We start from the raw sequence: 16760 nt of genomic DNA, 5'->3' as shown, positions 1-16760 counted from the left end.
ATTCTTAAATGAACACTACCTTGACTACTCACAGGGTTCAACTACTCATGACACTCAGTTTTCTTCCTTTTGATGAATAATTCAAACTTTATTTATAATACCCTTACTACCCACCATTATGCATGTGGTTGAGGTTAGTACAGTGGCTCATGCAGTGCTGCTTACAAAACATCAATGTGTAACTGTATGTACTTGTAAGCTGACAAGGAATGTTATACAAGCAACATTAAGCATACATTCAAGTGTTGGATTTACCACACAAAATTTATTTCATTAAATAAAACAAAATATACACAACCTAATTAGTTCTCTATAGCAATTTGTTGTGCTAGTAATATTATAAATTAAAATTTAAAAAAAAATTCTCTAGTGCAACATAAATAAGAAAGCAAACACAATCTTAACTATAGTAGTCTTCAGAGTCATAATCATCATTATCACTGCGATCACCCAACATGTAGTTGTCCATATCAATGGACCTACAATGAGTGATAGCATATCTCAGCTTCTCAGCCATAATTGCTTGAGATGAGTAGGTATATAGTCTGACTTGGAAGAAGCAAGTTTGAGATGTCGGTAGACCATCATGCAACTGCAAAAGCACACTTTTAATACAAGGACGTGATGCACACTCTCATACCTTGCCCCATTTCATTATTTGAAATCTTTGGCTGATGTCATTAACGTTGGCTGGTAAGCGAGAACGGCCAGACACAAAACGTAAGAAGAGAAGTCGTTCATCATTTGTGAATGACTCCAATGTCTGCCATAACCAAGTAACTAGCTGATCATCAGGAGAAATATCACGATATCTAAAAAAGATGGTGAAGTTTTTAAATTACATCCAAAGAGATTACAGTTAATACCTAATAAATCTTATACAACACACTACTTACTAACCTGACAATTTTCTTAAGTACAGCAACATCCAAGTATTCCGCTCCACACACATATGTCTCCAATATTTTACCAGAACACAATGACAATAATGGAACTGGAATAATCAGTGACATCCCTTCTCTAATTGCTGCCACCTATATCAATACAGCAGCTTACAATGTCTTACCTAACTGTTTACAAATGGTTTGCACAACCTAACAGTTTACTGGTTAAAAAATGAAATTTTAATCAGCTCAAGATCTCTTTCACATGTCATCACAGTAATATGTAATGGGTGCACTGAAACCAGCAATCAAACATTATGCCAGTGTTGAGATTTGTGTCTCACCCAAGAAAGCAATGTATTATTTTGGGGAAGGTTTGAAAGCATCTTGGGAAGTACATCACATAGTGATACTCATGCATGTATTAAAATAAAATACTAGGCATTGATCAGAGCCTTAAGTTACGTGAGGTAGCAATTTTGAGCATTTCTTTGAGAGCACAAGATAGATGACATGTGACCACCCCTCCTCCAATAACGGTTCTAGTTTCCTGTAATAAAACTGTTTCTTGTGCAGTACACACACATGCACGCACACACACAATTATAGCTGATGATTCCATAAATTTTACTGATGAATATAAGAAAGAAGGAAGCAATCTTGCATCTGAACACAGACACCATAATATTGTTTAAAAACAGTAGTCTTTGACTACTCTATTAGAGTCTGTGATTATACTGGTCAGCAGGTGCATAGTACAGTTACCTGCACATCCAGTTCATGTAGTCTAAACTGAAGAGCCTTATCACAGTATTCCTTGCGGTTGGCATAAGTCAGTCTGATATGACTACCACCAGGGACTATTGGTACAAACTTGCCAGTGATGCTCAGAGCTTCAAATGAGTCTAACGGTATTACCTGCACAAGAACACAGGATGGTTGTAGTAACAAAAGCAATACAGCACAATCCCACTTACAAGTTAAAATCAAACCACACAATTAATCGGAGTTACTGGTTATTTTGGTAACTAAATTATATAATATATTACTTTTTAAGAATAACTGCCCAATAAGTAACTAAGTTACATAGTAACTAGTGATCAGACAGCCCATAAGCAGACACATTCTATGTGCTGTTCTTCATGATTCAGCTTGAGTAATAGACAGAGCAAATAGTTGAAACTGAGCTGAAATGGGCACAAAATTAATATTTTTAGGAAGTGCATATATGTATAGTTCTCTTCCTCCCTTGCTAAGGCATATCTGAGTAGTATAACAATCATGATTCATGAAAACATATTACAAAAGTAAACAAACAAACATATAAAAGTAACTAGTAATGTAACTTTTAGTTACTAAGCAACTGAATTACATGGGTTTAAAGTAATGAGTAACTAGTATTTAGTTGTTTTTATTTTAATGTGACTATCCCATCCCAACGTATGTCTTATCTGAGTATATCAAATGTCTAAATCACCAACTAACATCTGAAAAGTGTGTGCGTCCAGGTATACACTATGTAAAGTTTTCACTTATAGTAAATCTCATCCTATCAGATATACAACCACTTACCTCAGAGAACACATCTTTAGTGACTCCACTTTTATCAACGTCTCTTATCCCCACCAGTGCTTGTACAAATGTCAAGTCAATCTAAATAGTGTACACAGTGTAATGCAACACCTCTTGGCAGTTATTTACAGGTAGCAAACAAGAACAACCAAGCACACAGATTTTTAAAAGTAAAAAAACTCTATAAGGGCACCGAAGCATCTCATGGGTATAACATTAGTTTATCAAAACTAAAAATCAAATTCTGCCTATGAAAATATATGCACAATGTGATACAAATAATTTCACATGAATTTTTTTTCTGATGTACACCAGTAACTGACATCTTCCAAGTCTTTCACTGTCAGTGACATTCCAACTAGCAGTTTCCACATGGGAGGAGCAATGTGTAACTGTAGAGGCTTCTTTGTCCTAATGGCCACTCCAAATAAGACACCCAAAAACTTCAAATGCTGTAAGTCCTTCTTGGTGGTGCAGTTGGGATTAAACACAAACCTGTGTGGTAGAACAACTAGAGGTGAATATGTGGTTGTTCATATAACGGTTAACTGCACTAATACAGTATATCGCTATTCCTACCACCCTTGAATTTTAAGCAAAAGCAAAGGTACAAACTTCTGGTCATTCTAGTGACCTGAAAATGTACCAGAAGCAATCTGAGAGATTCTATAATCCAAAACTTTCCTTGGGGAGTATGTTCCCAAACCTTTCTAGATGCTATGTGCACACAGACCTTTACACCATCACCTCTTTCCTTACTCTTATAAACCTTATTCCTCCCCCACCCCCCCATGGAAATTCATAGATATGATATGCATAGGTACAGCAATGCACAAACTACACTGCACATGACAGGTACACACACGCACACACACGCATGCTTGTGTATACACACAAACACACCTGTCTTGGTTGAAACCAACTTTCTGTTGAGCATTAGGGGTTGGTATCAATAAGTTAACTTTACCGCCTTCCATTTCCTGTATAACACATACAATATATTTCTATATCACTGGAACACAGCTCAGTAGTTTAAACAACAGCACAATGTGAGATAGTAATGCAGTATATTTCATGTACACTATAAGCAATTTCTACAAGATTTATACAGTATTGCAGTAATACAATAGAGTGGCATAGTGTGAGCAGTGTGTCATGTGTGATACAATTATGAAACTGTCCACATGATTGCACTTCTTATGATATTTAGTTTTGATATACCGTAATTTGCTATATTTTCGTGCAAAAACTTGTTATGATAAAAGTTTTCGTGTAAAAATATTTTTGTATGATTTACGTGTATGACTGCTGTATTAGAGTAGTTTGATCTAATGTAAAAAATTTCATGTAAGAAATTTTCATACAAGTTTTTACATGTGAAAATTATTCTACAATGAAAAAAAAGCAATTTACAGTAGTCCTATTTTACCTTTGGTGAAGTTACAGCCATTTTTGCATTGAAAATTCATCATTTTTGCCTTCATCTGCTTGAAGCATTGTTTTTACATTTCAAATAAATGCTGAAAGAAACAACTTGGTTATATTTGAAGTTGAATAGATGACTTCATTCACAAGTTATGATCATTTATGTTAGCCATGAAATTACCTGCCCATTAGTAGTTTGGTAATTTACAGTGTATCCCTCAAGGGTGGATATAAAAACCAAGTTGTTTATTTCAACAAGACCTTTCATTTTCTGTAAAATAATGCCTCAGAAATACAAAGGCAAAAATAATGATGAATTTTGAATGCAAAAATGGTGTAGAGGTAACCAAAAGTCAAACCTGCAATGGCACTTAAAAAAAATGTTACAAGAATTAAAATTTATGTTGAAAGTTTCACAACTGTATCACAAAGTGCATGAAGTACACAATTTTTTGAACTATGTTCTACTAATATAGTTCTTCAATCTGTTTTGATTTTAATAATGTTACATTGATCAGTAAAATAATTTGACTGCCTATATTACCTCACATTAGACTTGATTACCCGATGTCTGATTATTTACCGCCATCAAGTGCCTCAGCACTTCACTCACCTCACACATTTGAGCTATGGTCTCATCAAACACTCCTCCAGCATCATCAGCACCTTCTCCCACAAGCATTACCTTCCAAGCCCTCGGCTTACACCTGATACTAGCTGAGTCAAGTGCTAATACTTGTGGAGCAATCTGGGGTAGCACTAACGAAGATTCCTGTGAGCTATAGATATGGTATCACTTGTAACCAGTGTAGCCAGTCTAACATGAATAACTAACTAACTTGAATACCATCAGAGTTGGGGGTAAAGCGTTACAAACGTGTTACCAAGAGTTAATAATAGGAGAGCTCTTTTATTAACTCTTGGTGTTACATAATATAACTTTTGCATTAACGAGTAATATAACATGTTACATGACGGAGTAACGAGTAATATATAACGGAAATTACATCCAGAAATTACATCCGGAAATTGTAATGAATAGAGCGTGTTACTTCTTTTTAAAGCGCATTGCATCCATTGGTTTCATTTTGGGCCTAGCTAGACTGCACTGGAGACAGCCTTGCAGACATGAACAAAGGGTGGTAGTGTATGGGGAGTGCCCTTGAGGTCAAGTTACTACAACAAAGTATGTTTTTATGGCTGAACCAAACCAGAGAAACATGTGTGTCTCTCTTGTAGTTGTAGGCAGGTACAGGGGTTTGTGAAATTCTTGCAAATAGCGTAATTCAAATGTTCGCACATGCACGTTATTGTTCTTATAATTACCTTGAGACAAATGTCGTCTACTACAACTGTACACAATGATAAATGTTCGAATATGATATGGTAGCTACAGTAGTTCATGTAGACATGGCCTTATTCACTTATGAGCCTAGGAATTTGGACCACATTGTATGTTCATGTACAAAAGTTTTAATTACAAGGTACAAAGTCGTGTCTACATGAACTATTGTTTCGTATCATGTTTGAAAACCTACCAGTAGATACAAGTAGGCACTTCTAGCAGATGACACTCATGCTTATGGCTCGAGATTAATGAAGGAAAAATAACGTATATGTGTAAATGTATAAATTATGGAATTTGCAAGAACTTCACAAACCCTACTTACTAGCTTGTAATGAACAATATGTAATACAGGGATTTTTCTAGGAGGGGGGACAAAGGGGGCATTTTGCCCCCCCCCCCCCCCCCCGAACTCTGCCTCAACCAGCCCAATGATGAAACAATGATAAATTGATTTAAAATCATAAAATTTAGTCGATGGCTAGCTAGCTACAATAAAACAAATTTAGCCTAATTTAAGTTCTGGTCCCCCCCCCCCCCCCTCAATTTCTAAAAAACTCGGATTGCCCCCCCCCCCCCCCCCCCCCCCCCCCGAATTTATTTTCTAGAAAAATCCCTGTGTAATATGTAAAATTATTAATAGTTACAGCCTTTAGAGCAACAAGTAACATGTAATTCGTTGCTTTTTTCTGTGAGTAACATGTAACTGTAGCGCATTACATTACGTAGAAATAACGAGTAATATGTAATGAGTTACATTTTTAGAGTAATGACCCCAACTCTGAATACTGTAAGGTATTATGGGATTAGTTGTTAGTATCAAGTACAGTGACCCACAATTAAAAGAGTCTAGTAGTACAATTTTCAAGGTACTTGAATCTATACAAATTCAACATGAAAGGTTATATAATAAACGAGATACTAGATAGAGTTATTCGTTAGAACCATGAAATATTGGAAGAAACTATTTGTGAAAACTACAGTACCACATACAATACTATATAAACACCTTCCATATCTGGACACTCTGATTTCTGGTCCACAGTCCTTACTGCTCATGGTCTGTGTGAGTATTCTAGTGAACATGCCCTCAAACTGAGTGGGGAGTATCAACTGTCGCACTTCCTCACAGTCAAAATGACTGATCTGCATGTTAAGCTAATAAAACAAACAAAATGTAAAACTGTATACCAATCGTAAATGCTATCCCACTAGGAACCTGTGAGATGGTAGTTCATAGCATCATTACTAAGACCATCTCTTTATAGTGACCATGCTAATTTACTGTAGGTCAGCTAAGGTGCAATTTGTGATCTTGTGGTATTTTGTGGTACAATAGGTAGTCCTAGCAACAAGGTTACACACATATTTACCATAGACTGACGACTGAAGAACTTCCATGATGAGGCAATGATGGAGGACAGATGGTGCAAGACATGGTACCGATGGTAGACCGCAACACATGACATGTCCTTCAGCTCTCCAAACTCAGTTGGGACTTGCTGGGGAACACTGACGTTGAGCCTGCCACGTTTGTAATGGAACTGTACATCTGAGGAGACTACGTGCCGTGTTCCTGCAGATATCTAATCAAGTAGAGTGCGGGTAGTAGAATTATTTAAAATACACAAGATGCCATTGCAATATTAAACATTTCTAGGACATACTGTAAATAAAGACACTGTGCTATAATAGAGGCCTGCAAAGTAGTGGTTGAGATGTCTGAACACTGTGAGTATTAGGGATAGCCAAGTGTAGCATTGTTACATGCCTGACTTACAATACCAAGATGTTATCTCTCAAAAAAATCCTCACTGAAGTATTAAAACTCTAATAGAATATACACCATGCTACGTACCTGCCTGATAGCCACATTAGACAGAGTTGGTATTAACTTGGGTACCATCTGTGCACTAGACTGCTCATATCCCAGCTGTGTATGACATAATACACACTGTCATAACTAACACAACCATTGCATACACTATACAGTGAGATCTATACACCATACACCATACACACATACACACCACACTACAGTACACACACCTGGCAGGTGCCTCCACTGTTCTCCCCCCAGGAGTACACTTGTCCACTGTCACTGACTACCAAGAAGTATTGCTGTGCTGACTCAAAATGAACAGCGTTAACATTCTCCAGTGCGTCTGGGGTGGAGGGAGGAATGTAGGAACCACTTTCCTTCACTCGACCTGTTTAAGGGAGATAACAGAGCACCAATATTAACTAGTACTATCTCTCTATAACAGACATTTTGGGAACAAGAGTCTATGAGCCACTTATGGTTGTAAAGTATTTCCTCTTTCAGAAATGCATAGAGGAAGACCTGTATATTATTTTTTCCTATTATTTAAGAGAGGATACAGGATTCAATATGGCAATGTCTATGTAGTGACACTTGGTGAAGGGGTATTATCAGTCCAATGGCTACCAATTGTTACCTAGTAACAGAAATTATTGGTGTCTACAGCAATGCCATCACCACTTTGTAAATCCTTGAATAACACCAACTATGTATGGCTGTACCAAATAGGATGAGACGATTGTTGCGAGTTAACAAGGCACTGATGGATGTTCCTGCAAACACGTTCTTAAACGGTCCAAGTGGAGTAAGGTGATCCAACAACTGTCAAGACAACATGCCATACTAGCACACCGAGCATTTATGATGTAATACACACTCACCACTGGGACAAACACATCTTTGGGGGTCCAGTTGTCTCGGCCAAACTGGCCACTACCTCTAAATCCACATGCATATACCGTGGTGCCATCTTGTGAGACAGCTATTGTGTACTTCTCTCCACATGCCACCTACAACACAACACAATACATCTCTAGAGCACCTCACTGTACAATAGTTTACATACATACACATCTGGTGACATAGATACACAAAAGTTAAGCAAAGCCTTCAGCTGCTCAGCTATGTACTGTACAAATCTTACCTAGCAGAACTCTGGGCCACTTGGACATGGATCAGGTGCTACAGGTCAGTTTAGGCAAATCACAGGACTAGAAGAGACTGTACTACGTCTCATGGGTGAATATGTAGGGAATTCCCTTGAGAGGTTTTATACTCCAGGAAACAACAATAATAATCACCATGATTGGGCCAATGAGCAATGAGTAACCAGCCCCAGAACCTTGTGATTACCAGGATGATACTCTCTGCCTCGCACGCACACACGCATGCATTTATATGCACGTACACATGCACAAAACTATAGACATGGTCACATATCACACTATACAAACTACATATATACAGATGACACTACATTACACTACACACATACACCACATACTAATCAATACATACATTCACAACTAACAAACAAGTGTACAATGATTGCTGCAGGATCACTTACAGCTCCAATTTTAGGTGTGACTGGTAGTTCCACATCGAGGTTTGTTGCCTCATAAAACTTTGTGATGTGATGGACTTTGTATGGAGTACTATTGGTCACTCCTGGACCAGCACCTATATAATGCACACCACACAGTGTTAAGTGTATACACTTGATTTCCTTTCACTACAATGCCAGAAATAAGAATAAGAGAGTAGCAGGCCATTTTCAGCCTGCTTGTCCTGGTTGTTTTATTGTTAGATTGTGATCAGCCAAAATTGGTTGGAAAATGTATTGGTCATCTGTCCTTAAGGTCCAGTCTCATACTTGCCATTCAAGTCATACACAAATATACATTTACAACAAATAACGTGTGTACCAAGTTTTCCACTATCCATTGATCCAAATGTGAACAGTTTCCCATCCTCGGTAATGGCAGCACAGTGATAGCTGAAAGTGCTTAACTAAATAACAGAACAGTAGCATTAGATAACATACTGTACAAGTCAAAACAGCTGTATGAAAATATTACAACATATGTATGGGAAAACTGCATAACAGTAAAACTTGTCTATTCCACATGAGTTTGGACCTTGTTCAGCAAATGTTGGTATTAGGCAGGTCACTTTATATATAAACAAATAACGGGATATTACAATATTACAGTGACGGTGACCTTATTATACAGGCAGGTATCATGGTATTGCTATTCCTGTTAACACAACGGTACAAAACACCAGCTTCTTGGACAGTATGACACACAACTGTGTATTTTAAAAATGGATTATAGTGCTTTGAATCTCACATTGAATGGCTTTTATGAATCCCCCTTCAGAGTATGAAGCAGATAAGGTATTTGACTAATATAGTCACTCTCTATGTTGTGCATGCTGTAAACAGCATGCCCCTTATATCTAATGAGTAATGAATAGGTCTCAATTTTACACTCACCTTTATTACATTCTCTGGTACAAGAGTATCAATGATCTTTGGTGAGCTGTAATTGCTACTGTCCTTGTGTCCCAGTCGTCCATTATACCCCTTACCCCATGAGTATACATCACCAGTGTCTGTCAGAGCTAGGGCATACCCATCATTACTACTGGCACTGCTCTTTGATCCAGCAACCAGCTGAATCACCCGAACACCTAATAGGGCATTGTACAGTATTCAGTAATCTTTAGCAATGTTCTGTAGTTGTACACTGACCTAATAAGCCACTGATGACTCGGGGAGTTTGTTGGCTGTCTGAGTTTCCATGGCCCAATCTGCCATAGCCACCGTCACCAAATGATACTACTAGTCCATCAAATTGTATCCCATAAGTGCAGTAGTGGCCTGCCACCACCTGTAAGCATGGTGAATAAGTGTGTGTGTGTGTGTGTGTGTTGTGTGTGTTGTGTGTGTGTGTGTGTGTGTGTGTGTGTGTGTGTGTGTGTGTGTGTGTGTGTGTGTGTGTGTGTGGTGTGTGTGTGTGTGTGTGTGTGTGTGTGTGTGTGTGTGTGTGTGTGTGTGTGTGTTAGTGTTGTATGTCAGTGTCCGATGCATATAGCACATATCAATCATTACACAGTACCTGCTCTAATTCATTAAGGCATTCAGCCTTAGCTGGTAGTACCATATTTTCAGTAGAGTGTCCCAGTTGGTGCCACTGACCCTTACCCCACGTGTACACATGAGCAGTATGGTAGGTCCTCCAGTCCTGTACATAGAGTAATCAACCAATAACGCTACTGTATATATACAGTGGAACCTGCGTAATGTGGACACCTTGGGACCAACCAAAAGTGTTCTGATTATCAAGCTGTTCTGACTTCAAAGTCCAATTATGCACCAAGGAATACTACTGGGGCTTCTGGTGTCCTCATTTTTAGCATCCACATGTTCCAGTATAGCTGACTCAAAAAGCGTATCACTATTTCTTAGCTCATTTTTACAGCAGGACTTGTAAAAAATTGACACCTTTTAATAATTAAGCCAACCAGAAATGTCCTGATTGCCAAGATGTACTAGGTGACATATTCAAGGACCTTAAATAAATCCACGAGTTATGCAGGTGTCCAGCTGATTTTCACTGATACATAAAAGATCAAAATGATATGATATCAATTCTCAGCAGTTTTCACCAATTGATACTCAGTAGATACAATGGATTCAAGTACTTATTATCAATACTGGTCTGATTGAAAAGTGCACGTGTGACCAGATCTGCAAGAACCCCACATGTTTGTGCATTCTCAAATTCCATTTTATTATATTTCCTTTATCTACGTATACCTAATGGAGTGGTTTCAGCCCAAGAAGTCAAGAGCTTTAGAAGTTACAGCGCTACAAAGTGGGAAATAAACAAAGGAGCTTTACAGACAATTATAACTTGCGAATGCAGTTTCTAACGGAGATGTAACTTACACCATCATGCTCCCCATGAACAGACGAATCCATTTCTGGGTGGTAAGTTATGTCTTACAGGTCCTTCCTACAACCAAGGTGAAGATGAAAATTGACAAGGGTGAACCGGGCCTCCTAGGGAGCATTCACATGCAAAAAAGATTTTCAAATTCCGTTTGCTTTGAGGAATATTATACCAGGGTTTTTGCTGTTACACCTGTAGCTCCATCCTTAATCCTTAAACCCACAAAGAACTTTTGGGGAATGCATGTTTACACAATATGGGCATGGTGACGTTAGGTGGGGTAACTCAATTCTTATAGCCTAAAAGTACGCATTGATCAAAAGTATATTCGCTGGGCTACTTGGAGAAGGTTAAATGAACACTAACTACAGCAGCTTACTTGATATGAAGCGATGAACAACAGTAAGTTGTGTTACCGTGTTTTGAAATTCTTGCCACATTTTAAATTTCAATTGTGGGTTTACTCACGTAAGTCATATATGACCTGATGGCCAGTTTTCTGGCCTATGCGGGTGTAAAGGTTAATTTCAAAATACAAATTAGAAAATTTAGATTTTTTCTTTAATATTTCACCCCATTGTGTTTAATTAAATTAATGCATTACTTCTACTGTAAAATTAGGCTTGTACAAACGTGTGGGATTCTTACAGATTTGGTCACATATTTACTTTGATATACTGATCTGACTACTAATGGAACACTGTATCAATTACATACAGAACATATCAACTCACTTCAGGCTTGCGGCTAATCCATTCAATGATTTGCTTGTCCATGTTAAAAGTCCATGCAGAATTGTTCTACACAACATCAATAAAACACGTGGTACTGTATCCATTATACGGGACATACTGTTGGTTGAGGGTCCTTGTTAGTTAGAGGGGATTCCGCAGGATCTGGCTTCTGATAGTCAAAATCATCCGATACCTTTGATCTCTTAGCAAACGAGCTAACAGCCTACAAGAAGATGCCATATTTAAATGAAAAATGTGCTGTAATCTCTTTATACTGGACACTTTGAAGCCATGCCAAAGTGTCCTTAATAGAGAGGTTATCAGAGTACAAAAAATGTGTATACTGATACTAATTGGATCAAGAACAACTGTCCTGATCATCTTAGGTGTCTTGGTCTTAATACAGTATGTCTACACTAACACAGTATGTCTACACTAACACAGTATGTCTACACTAATACAGTATGTCTACACTAATACAGTATGTCTACACTAATACAGTATGTCTACACTAATACAGTATGTCTACACTAATACAGTATGTCTACACTAATACAGTATGTCTACACTAATACAGTATGTCTACACTAATACAGTATGTCTACACTAATACAGTATGTCTACACTAATACAGTATGTCTACACTAATACAGTATGTCTACACTAATACAGTATGTCTACACCAATACAGTATGTCTACACTAATACAGTATGTCTACACTAATACAGTATGTCTACACTAATACAGTATGTCTACACCAATACAGTATGTCTACACTAATACAGTATGTCTACACCAATACAGTATGTCTACACTAATACAGTATGTCTACACTAATACAGTATGTCTACACTAATACAGTATGTCTACACTAATACAGTATGTCTACACTAATACAGTATGTCTACACTAATACAGTATGTCTACACTAATACAGTATGTCTACACTAATACAGTATGTCTACACTAACACAGTATGTCTACACTAATACAGTATGTCTACACTAATACAGTATGTCTACACTAATACAGTATGTCTACACTAATACAGTATGTCTACACCAATACAGTATGTCTACACTAACACAAACAAAAACACAAAGTGTCCTAATTTTTTCCCAACACTACTCAACATACAGTACTAACATTTAGACAATGACTGCAAGTCTTCAACCACTCCCAGGAGGGGTCCAGGGTGAATGCCGGCTTAAGGAACAAGTGGGTACGTTCTCGTAGTATCACTGGAACAATTCCCAGTCCAAATGCCAACGAGATCAAATGTTGAAGGAACTTTGAGTGCACCAATTGGTTGCTGACAACCTCAGCCTGTGGAGCAGTAGCACATGATCACTACATCATACTAACAAAACTATTTGGTGATGCTGTAGACTACAGTAGTGAAGACTCAAAGTATACACTGTACTGGTGGCCTAACATAACAGCCTTTAGACAACCTAAAGTACGTACCATCCTCTTATGCCAAGAAATGAACCACCTAATTTCTAATTAAGTTCCATACTTAGGCATGTAATCTTTCTTTCCAGATGGACAACTTCATACATCCTAATATTTTAGCTAAATACTACAGCAGCTACTCTAAGCAACCACAAAAAGACAATGCATGCACAGTGATGGTACTACTTGCTCACAAACCTCTTCATAAGCATATTGTGACTTCAAACTGAGATGTAGGTTCTTCAGCAGTGCAACAAGACAAGGAACAGATGACAAGTCGGTTACACCAAATGAACTCAACACGGGTAGACATGCACGGAAGTAACGATCCTCTTCGCAATCATTTGATGAGAGATCATCCAACTTGAGTAGATGGAGGGCCTACAATAACAGATAACATGCTGTGTGATTATGGACTGGGTATCCATAAAATTGAGTGCTGCAATTTGTTACTATTTTGTGGGTTCACGACAGTGCTTTGTTGACTTCAAAAAATCATAGGTTGTTACTGGATTGTGGACATATTTTTAGGGATTTCAGTATCTGGTGGCTACTAGTACACTAAACTAAGTGTACTCAATATCCCTTTATTAAAGTAACAATTGTCAGATTCGTATAGGCATTAATGGATTGTGTCGCTTGTGCTGTAGGTGCAGATAAACTTAACCATGTTGTGTGTACAGTAGTGTACAGTCACATCACCTTAGTTTTATCAGTACAAGCAGCCAGTCCCCATTTGGTCCACTTTAGTTGTGTCACTTTCTGCTCCAGTTTGGCGAACTTCAACAATGATCCATCCTGTGTGATAAATAATGAATCAACCATCACCTCCAATAGTGTATAGCCTAACAGATTATATGAGCTGCACAGTAGAACACTATACAATGGAGTAGGAAGCAATCTTGGATCGGTCAAGTAAACCAGATAGATTGTTGTGAGAAGCCATTTTATTGTCTTTAAAGGCTTGTTTTATGGTTCATATAAAGAGGTTCCATTGTTACAACATTACTAACTTAAAATTAGACACTTGCAACAAGAAACATGGTTGATAATTTAATGAGTATTTCAGTGGAGCCATAAACCCTGGGTTTTTAAAAGACAAAACTTTAAAGCCAGTATCTCTGAATTGTGTATGACTTGATTTAGAAAAGTGTAACCGAAAAACATTTTTAAGCACCAAAAAAAAAACTATGTGACTGAGAAACTAGCTCTACTAGAGGTATAGTAGGACTTCAATTATCCAAATCTTGATTATCCGAACAGTATAAGTGACTGCTCTATTAGAGTATTTCGTCATTAGGTGAACGTTCTATTAGAGTAGTTGGGTTGAACTCTATACAAATGAATGGGCTTCAGTTATCTGAACAAATTCACTTATCTGAACACCCTTTATGAATGAAGTGGCACACAGGTGTTCGGATAATAGAGGTCCTACTGTAGTTGAAAGAAACTCTATACATAATGAATGGGTTTAATTTATCCAAACACATTATATGTGACCGAATTTTGGAAAACCGTCGATATATGTACAACAGTACTTTTGTAATAAAACGCATTTAAAAACTATGGGTAAAAAATGCAAGCTCCAGAAAAAAAATTATGTAAGTTTTTATCGCCTTGCTGGTGGGCGAATTAAACTGCCAATGGATAAATCCTGGGCATCATCGTGTTTGCCTGTTCACAGGGAGTACAAAAATCCTTGTTTCATCTCCATACACGAAAAGATTCCAAAGTTACAGACGTTTGTTTACGTTGCAGTGATGAAAGAATTTACCGACGATCGTTTTCCCGTAAATTTGCCTTCCTTCTCGAACACAGAAGCATACCTGGGGGAAAAGCTATACCTTGGTGGATGCACAAATTCATGGCGAACACAATGAGCCAAGATTCAATTCCGTACGTCATTGTATCAGTAAGTTATGATGGTTTATGTAAGCGCCTGTAGTTTCTTTTCTCGATAACTTCTGTACATGTCGAATTATTTGCTCGTCCAGCTGTCTAGTGCTGTATTTCCAACGCTGCTTAACTTAGAAAGCTGAAACTTAGCTAATCCATTCCTCTGTCCCTGTAGAAAACAAAGAACAAATAAAATGCATTTTGAAAATTGTGCGGATATCGACGATTTTTTAAAATTAGGTCACATATATCTTGACTAAGACTGGCGGTCAGATAGTATAGGTCCTACTGTATCATATCTTTCATTCCCAGTTTTTTTTGCTAAGAGCTGGGCTAACCTCCATATCCAAGACGCTGATGCAGCCATCCTCACAGCCTACTGCCAGTAGTGACATAGTGTAAGTGATGTCTAACGAAGTGACAGCTACTTCTCGAGATTCTCCCAGAGTTGATATCAGTTGTACTCCGCCAGTGGTGTAACCAGCCTGAGAGTTAGACTGTGGAATGTACTCCCACAATCGTACCACTCCATCAACATGACCACTGTATTAACAAGTAAACAATATAGTACGTATGTATGCATACCACAACCGATCTTAAGCTTGCAAAGGAGCAGACACACATACATACTGTTTTTGATAAGTATTTATACTCTGGCCCAACCCAGACATCTACTGTTTACCAACAATATTCCAATGAGCCACTCGCTTCAAGTTGAAGTGTATTAACCACAAAACTTAACCAGTGCTGAGAAAAAATGGAACAGAAGCAATGGGGTGTGTGGATCATGCGCTCTCACTGAGCCAAGGAGTGCCAAATTTACTTATCATACAGGGTGTACATACATACATACAATACAATTTCAGGAATCTAGGTGCATGCCCATGGCTTGTCTACTTAGCCGGTTGGTACTGCATAAAACTGCAAATTTAAGAGTATTACCTTTAAGAGTGTATAGCAAATTTATCCATGCTGATATCATGCATACTGTAAGTCAGAGTCCTCACCTGAACAACACCATTACACTACTGTCATCAGCACCAATACAAGCTGTGAGCATCGTGGTTACTCCAGCCTCTGGTAGAGTACACAGCACCACTACCTCATTGATGTTAGCCGTAGACCATAACTGTAAGTGGAGTAGAAGGTGGGGTATATGTAGTACTGACAATATGACATGTGATATAGGCTAATTGATTAATTAATGCATATCGGAAGATGAACACAAACGCACACCACACACCTGTAACACTCCACTGTGGTCAAGAATAGCCAAAATGTTGCTTTGTAGAAGCCATGACATTTCTTTCACCTAACAACAAGAGTACACACACAACACACACGTGTGAAAAACCATCTATTACCATCTAAACAGTATACAGGACAAAATATAGTATAGCCACTATCCTACACGGATCTCACACAAGAAAGCTGGAATCCTGATATTGACAATAACTCAGAATAACTTAGTGACTTGATCTCCACATAACTTGCAGTCTAGGCACATTCTCACCTTTACACTGCTGGAGAATGTAGTGTTCTGTTTCTCTATGGTTAGAGCATCAGTCTCCGTAGATACCACCACACACTCATTATCCAGTGATGGTAATATGTGAGTGACAGCTCCTACAAATAATATGATGATAGTGCTCTAAATTGTAAAATTT

General features: G+C 37.9%; 1 protein-coding gene across 1 annotated transcript in view; it reads right to left on the bottom strand.

Annotated features, from left to right (window-relative positions):
• Positions 1 to 245: 245 nt before the first annotated feature.
• The window catches only part of LOC136262599 (probable E3 ubiquitin-protein ligase HERC1), a 39481-nt gene continuing 22966 nt past the window's right edge, over positions 246 to 16760 (bottom strand). Inside the window, exons 27-54 of the mRNA XM_066056982.1 lie at positions 16607 to 16719; positions 16337 to 16405; positions 16101 to 16222; positions 15432 to 15636; positions 13900 to 13995; positions 13396 to 13578; positions 12889 to 13068; positions 11860 to 11964; positions 11742 to 11807; positions 10171 to 10296; positions 9804 to 9942; positions 9546 to 9742; positions 8974 to 9058; positions 8616 to 8728; positions 7930 to 8058; positions 7771 to 7870; positions 7276 to 7436; positions 7085 to 7159; positions 6600 to 6812; positions 6236 to 6384; positions 4495 to 4660; positions 3360 to 3436; positions 2780 to 2951; positions 2457 to 2537; positions 1650 to 1802; positions 901 to 1034; positions 641 to 812; positions 246 to 592 (exon numbers count right to left, since the gene is read on the bottom strand). Of these exons, the coding sequence (XP_065913054.1) occupies positions 401 to 592; positions 641 to 812; positions 901 to 1034; positions 1650 to 1802; positions 2457 to 2537; positions 2780 to 2951; positions 3360 to 3436; positions 4495 to 4660; positions 6236 to 6384; positions 6600 to 6812; positions 7085 to 7159; positions 7276 to 7436; positions 7771 to 7870; positions 7930 to 8058; positions 8616 to 8728; positions 8974 to 9058; positions 9546 to 9742; positions 9804 to 9942; positions 10171 to 10296; positions 11742 to 11807; positions 11860 to 11964; positions 12889 to 13068; positions 13396 to 13578; positions 13900 to 13995; positions 15432 to 15636; positions 16101 to 16222; positions 16337 to 16405; positions 16607 to 16719 (3773 nt within the window). The 3' untranslated portion in view covers positions 246 to 400. The remainder of the gene's footprint in view (positions 593 to 640; positions 813 to 900; positions 1035 to 1649; positions 1803 to 2456; positions 2538 to 2779; positions 2952 to 3359; positions 3437 to 4494; positions 4661 to 6235; positions 6385 to 6599; positions 6813 to 7084; positions 7160 to 7275; positions 7437 to 7770; positions 7871 to 7929; positions 8059 to 8615; positions 8729 to 8973; positions 9059 to 9545; positions 9743 to 9803; positions 9943 to 10170; positions 10297 to 11741; positions 11808 to 11859; positions 11965 to 12888; positions 13069 to 13395; positions 13579 to 13899; positions 13996 to 15431; positions 15637 to 16100; positions 16223 to 16336; positions 16406 to 16606; positions 16720 to 16760) is intronic.

Source organism: Dysidea avara, chromosome 7, assembly GCF_963678975.1.
Source record: "Dysidea avara chromosome 7, odDysAvar1.4, whole genome shotgun sequence".
In the NCBI taxonomy this organism is placed as follows: domain Eukaryota; kingdom Metazoa; phylum Porifera; class Demospongiae; order Dictyoceratida; family Dysideidae; genus Dysidea; species Dysidea avara.
The sequence above is the reverse complement of the archived record's forward strand: the minus strand, read 5'-3'. Positions and strand labels throughout refer to the sequence as shown.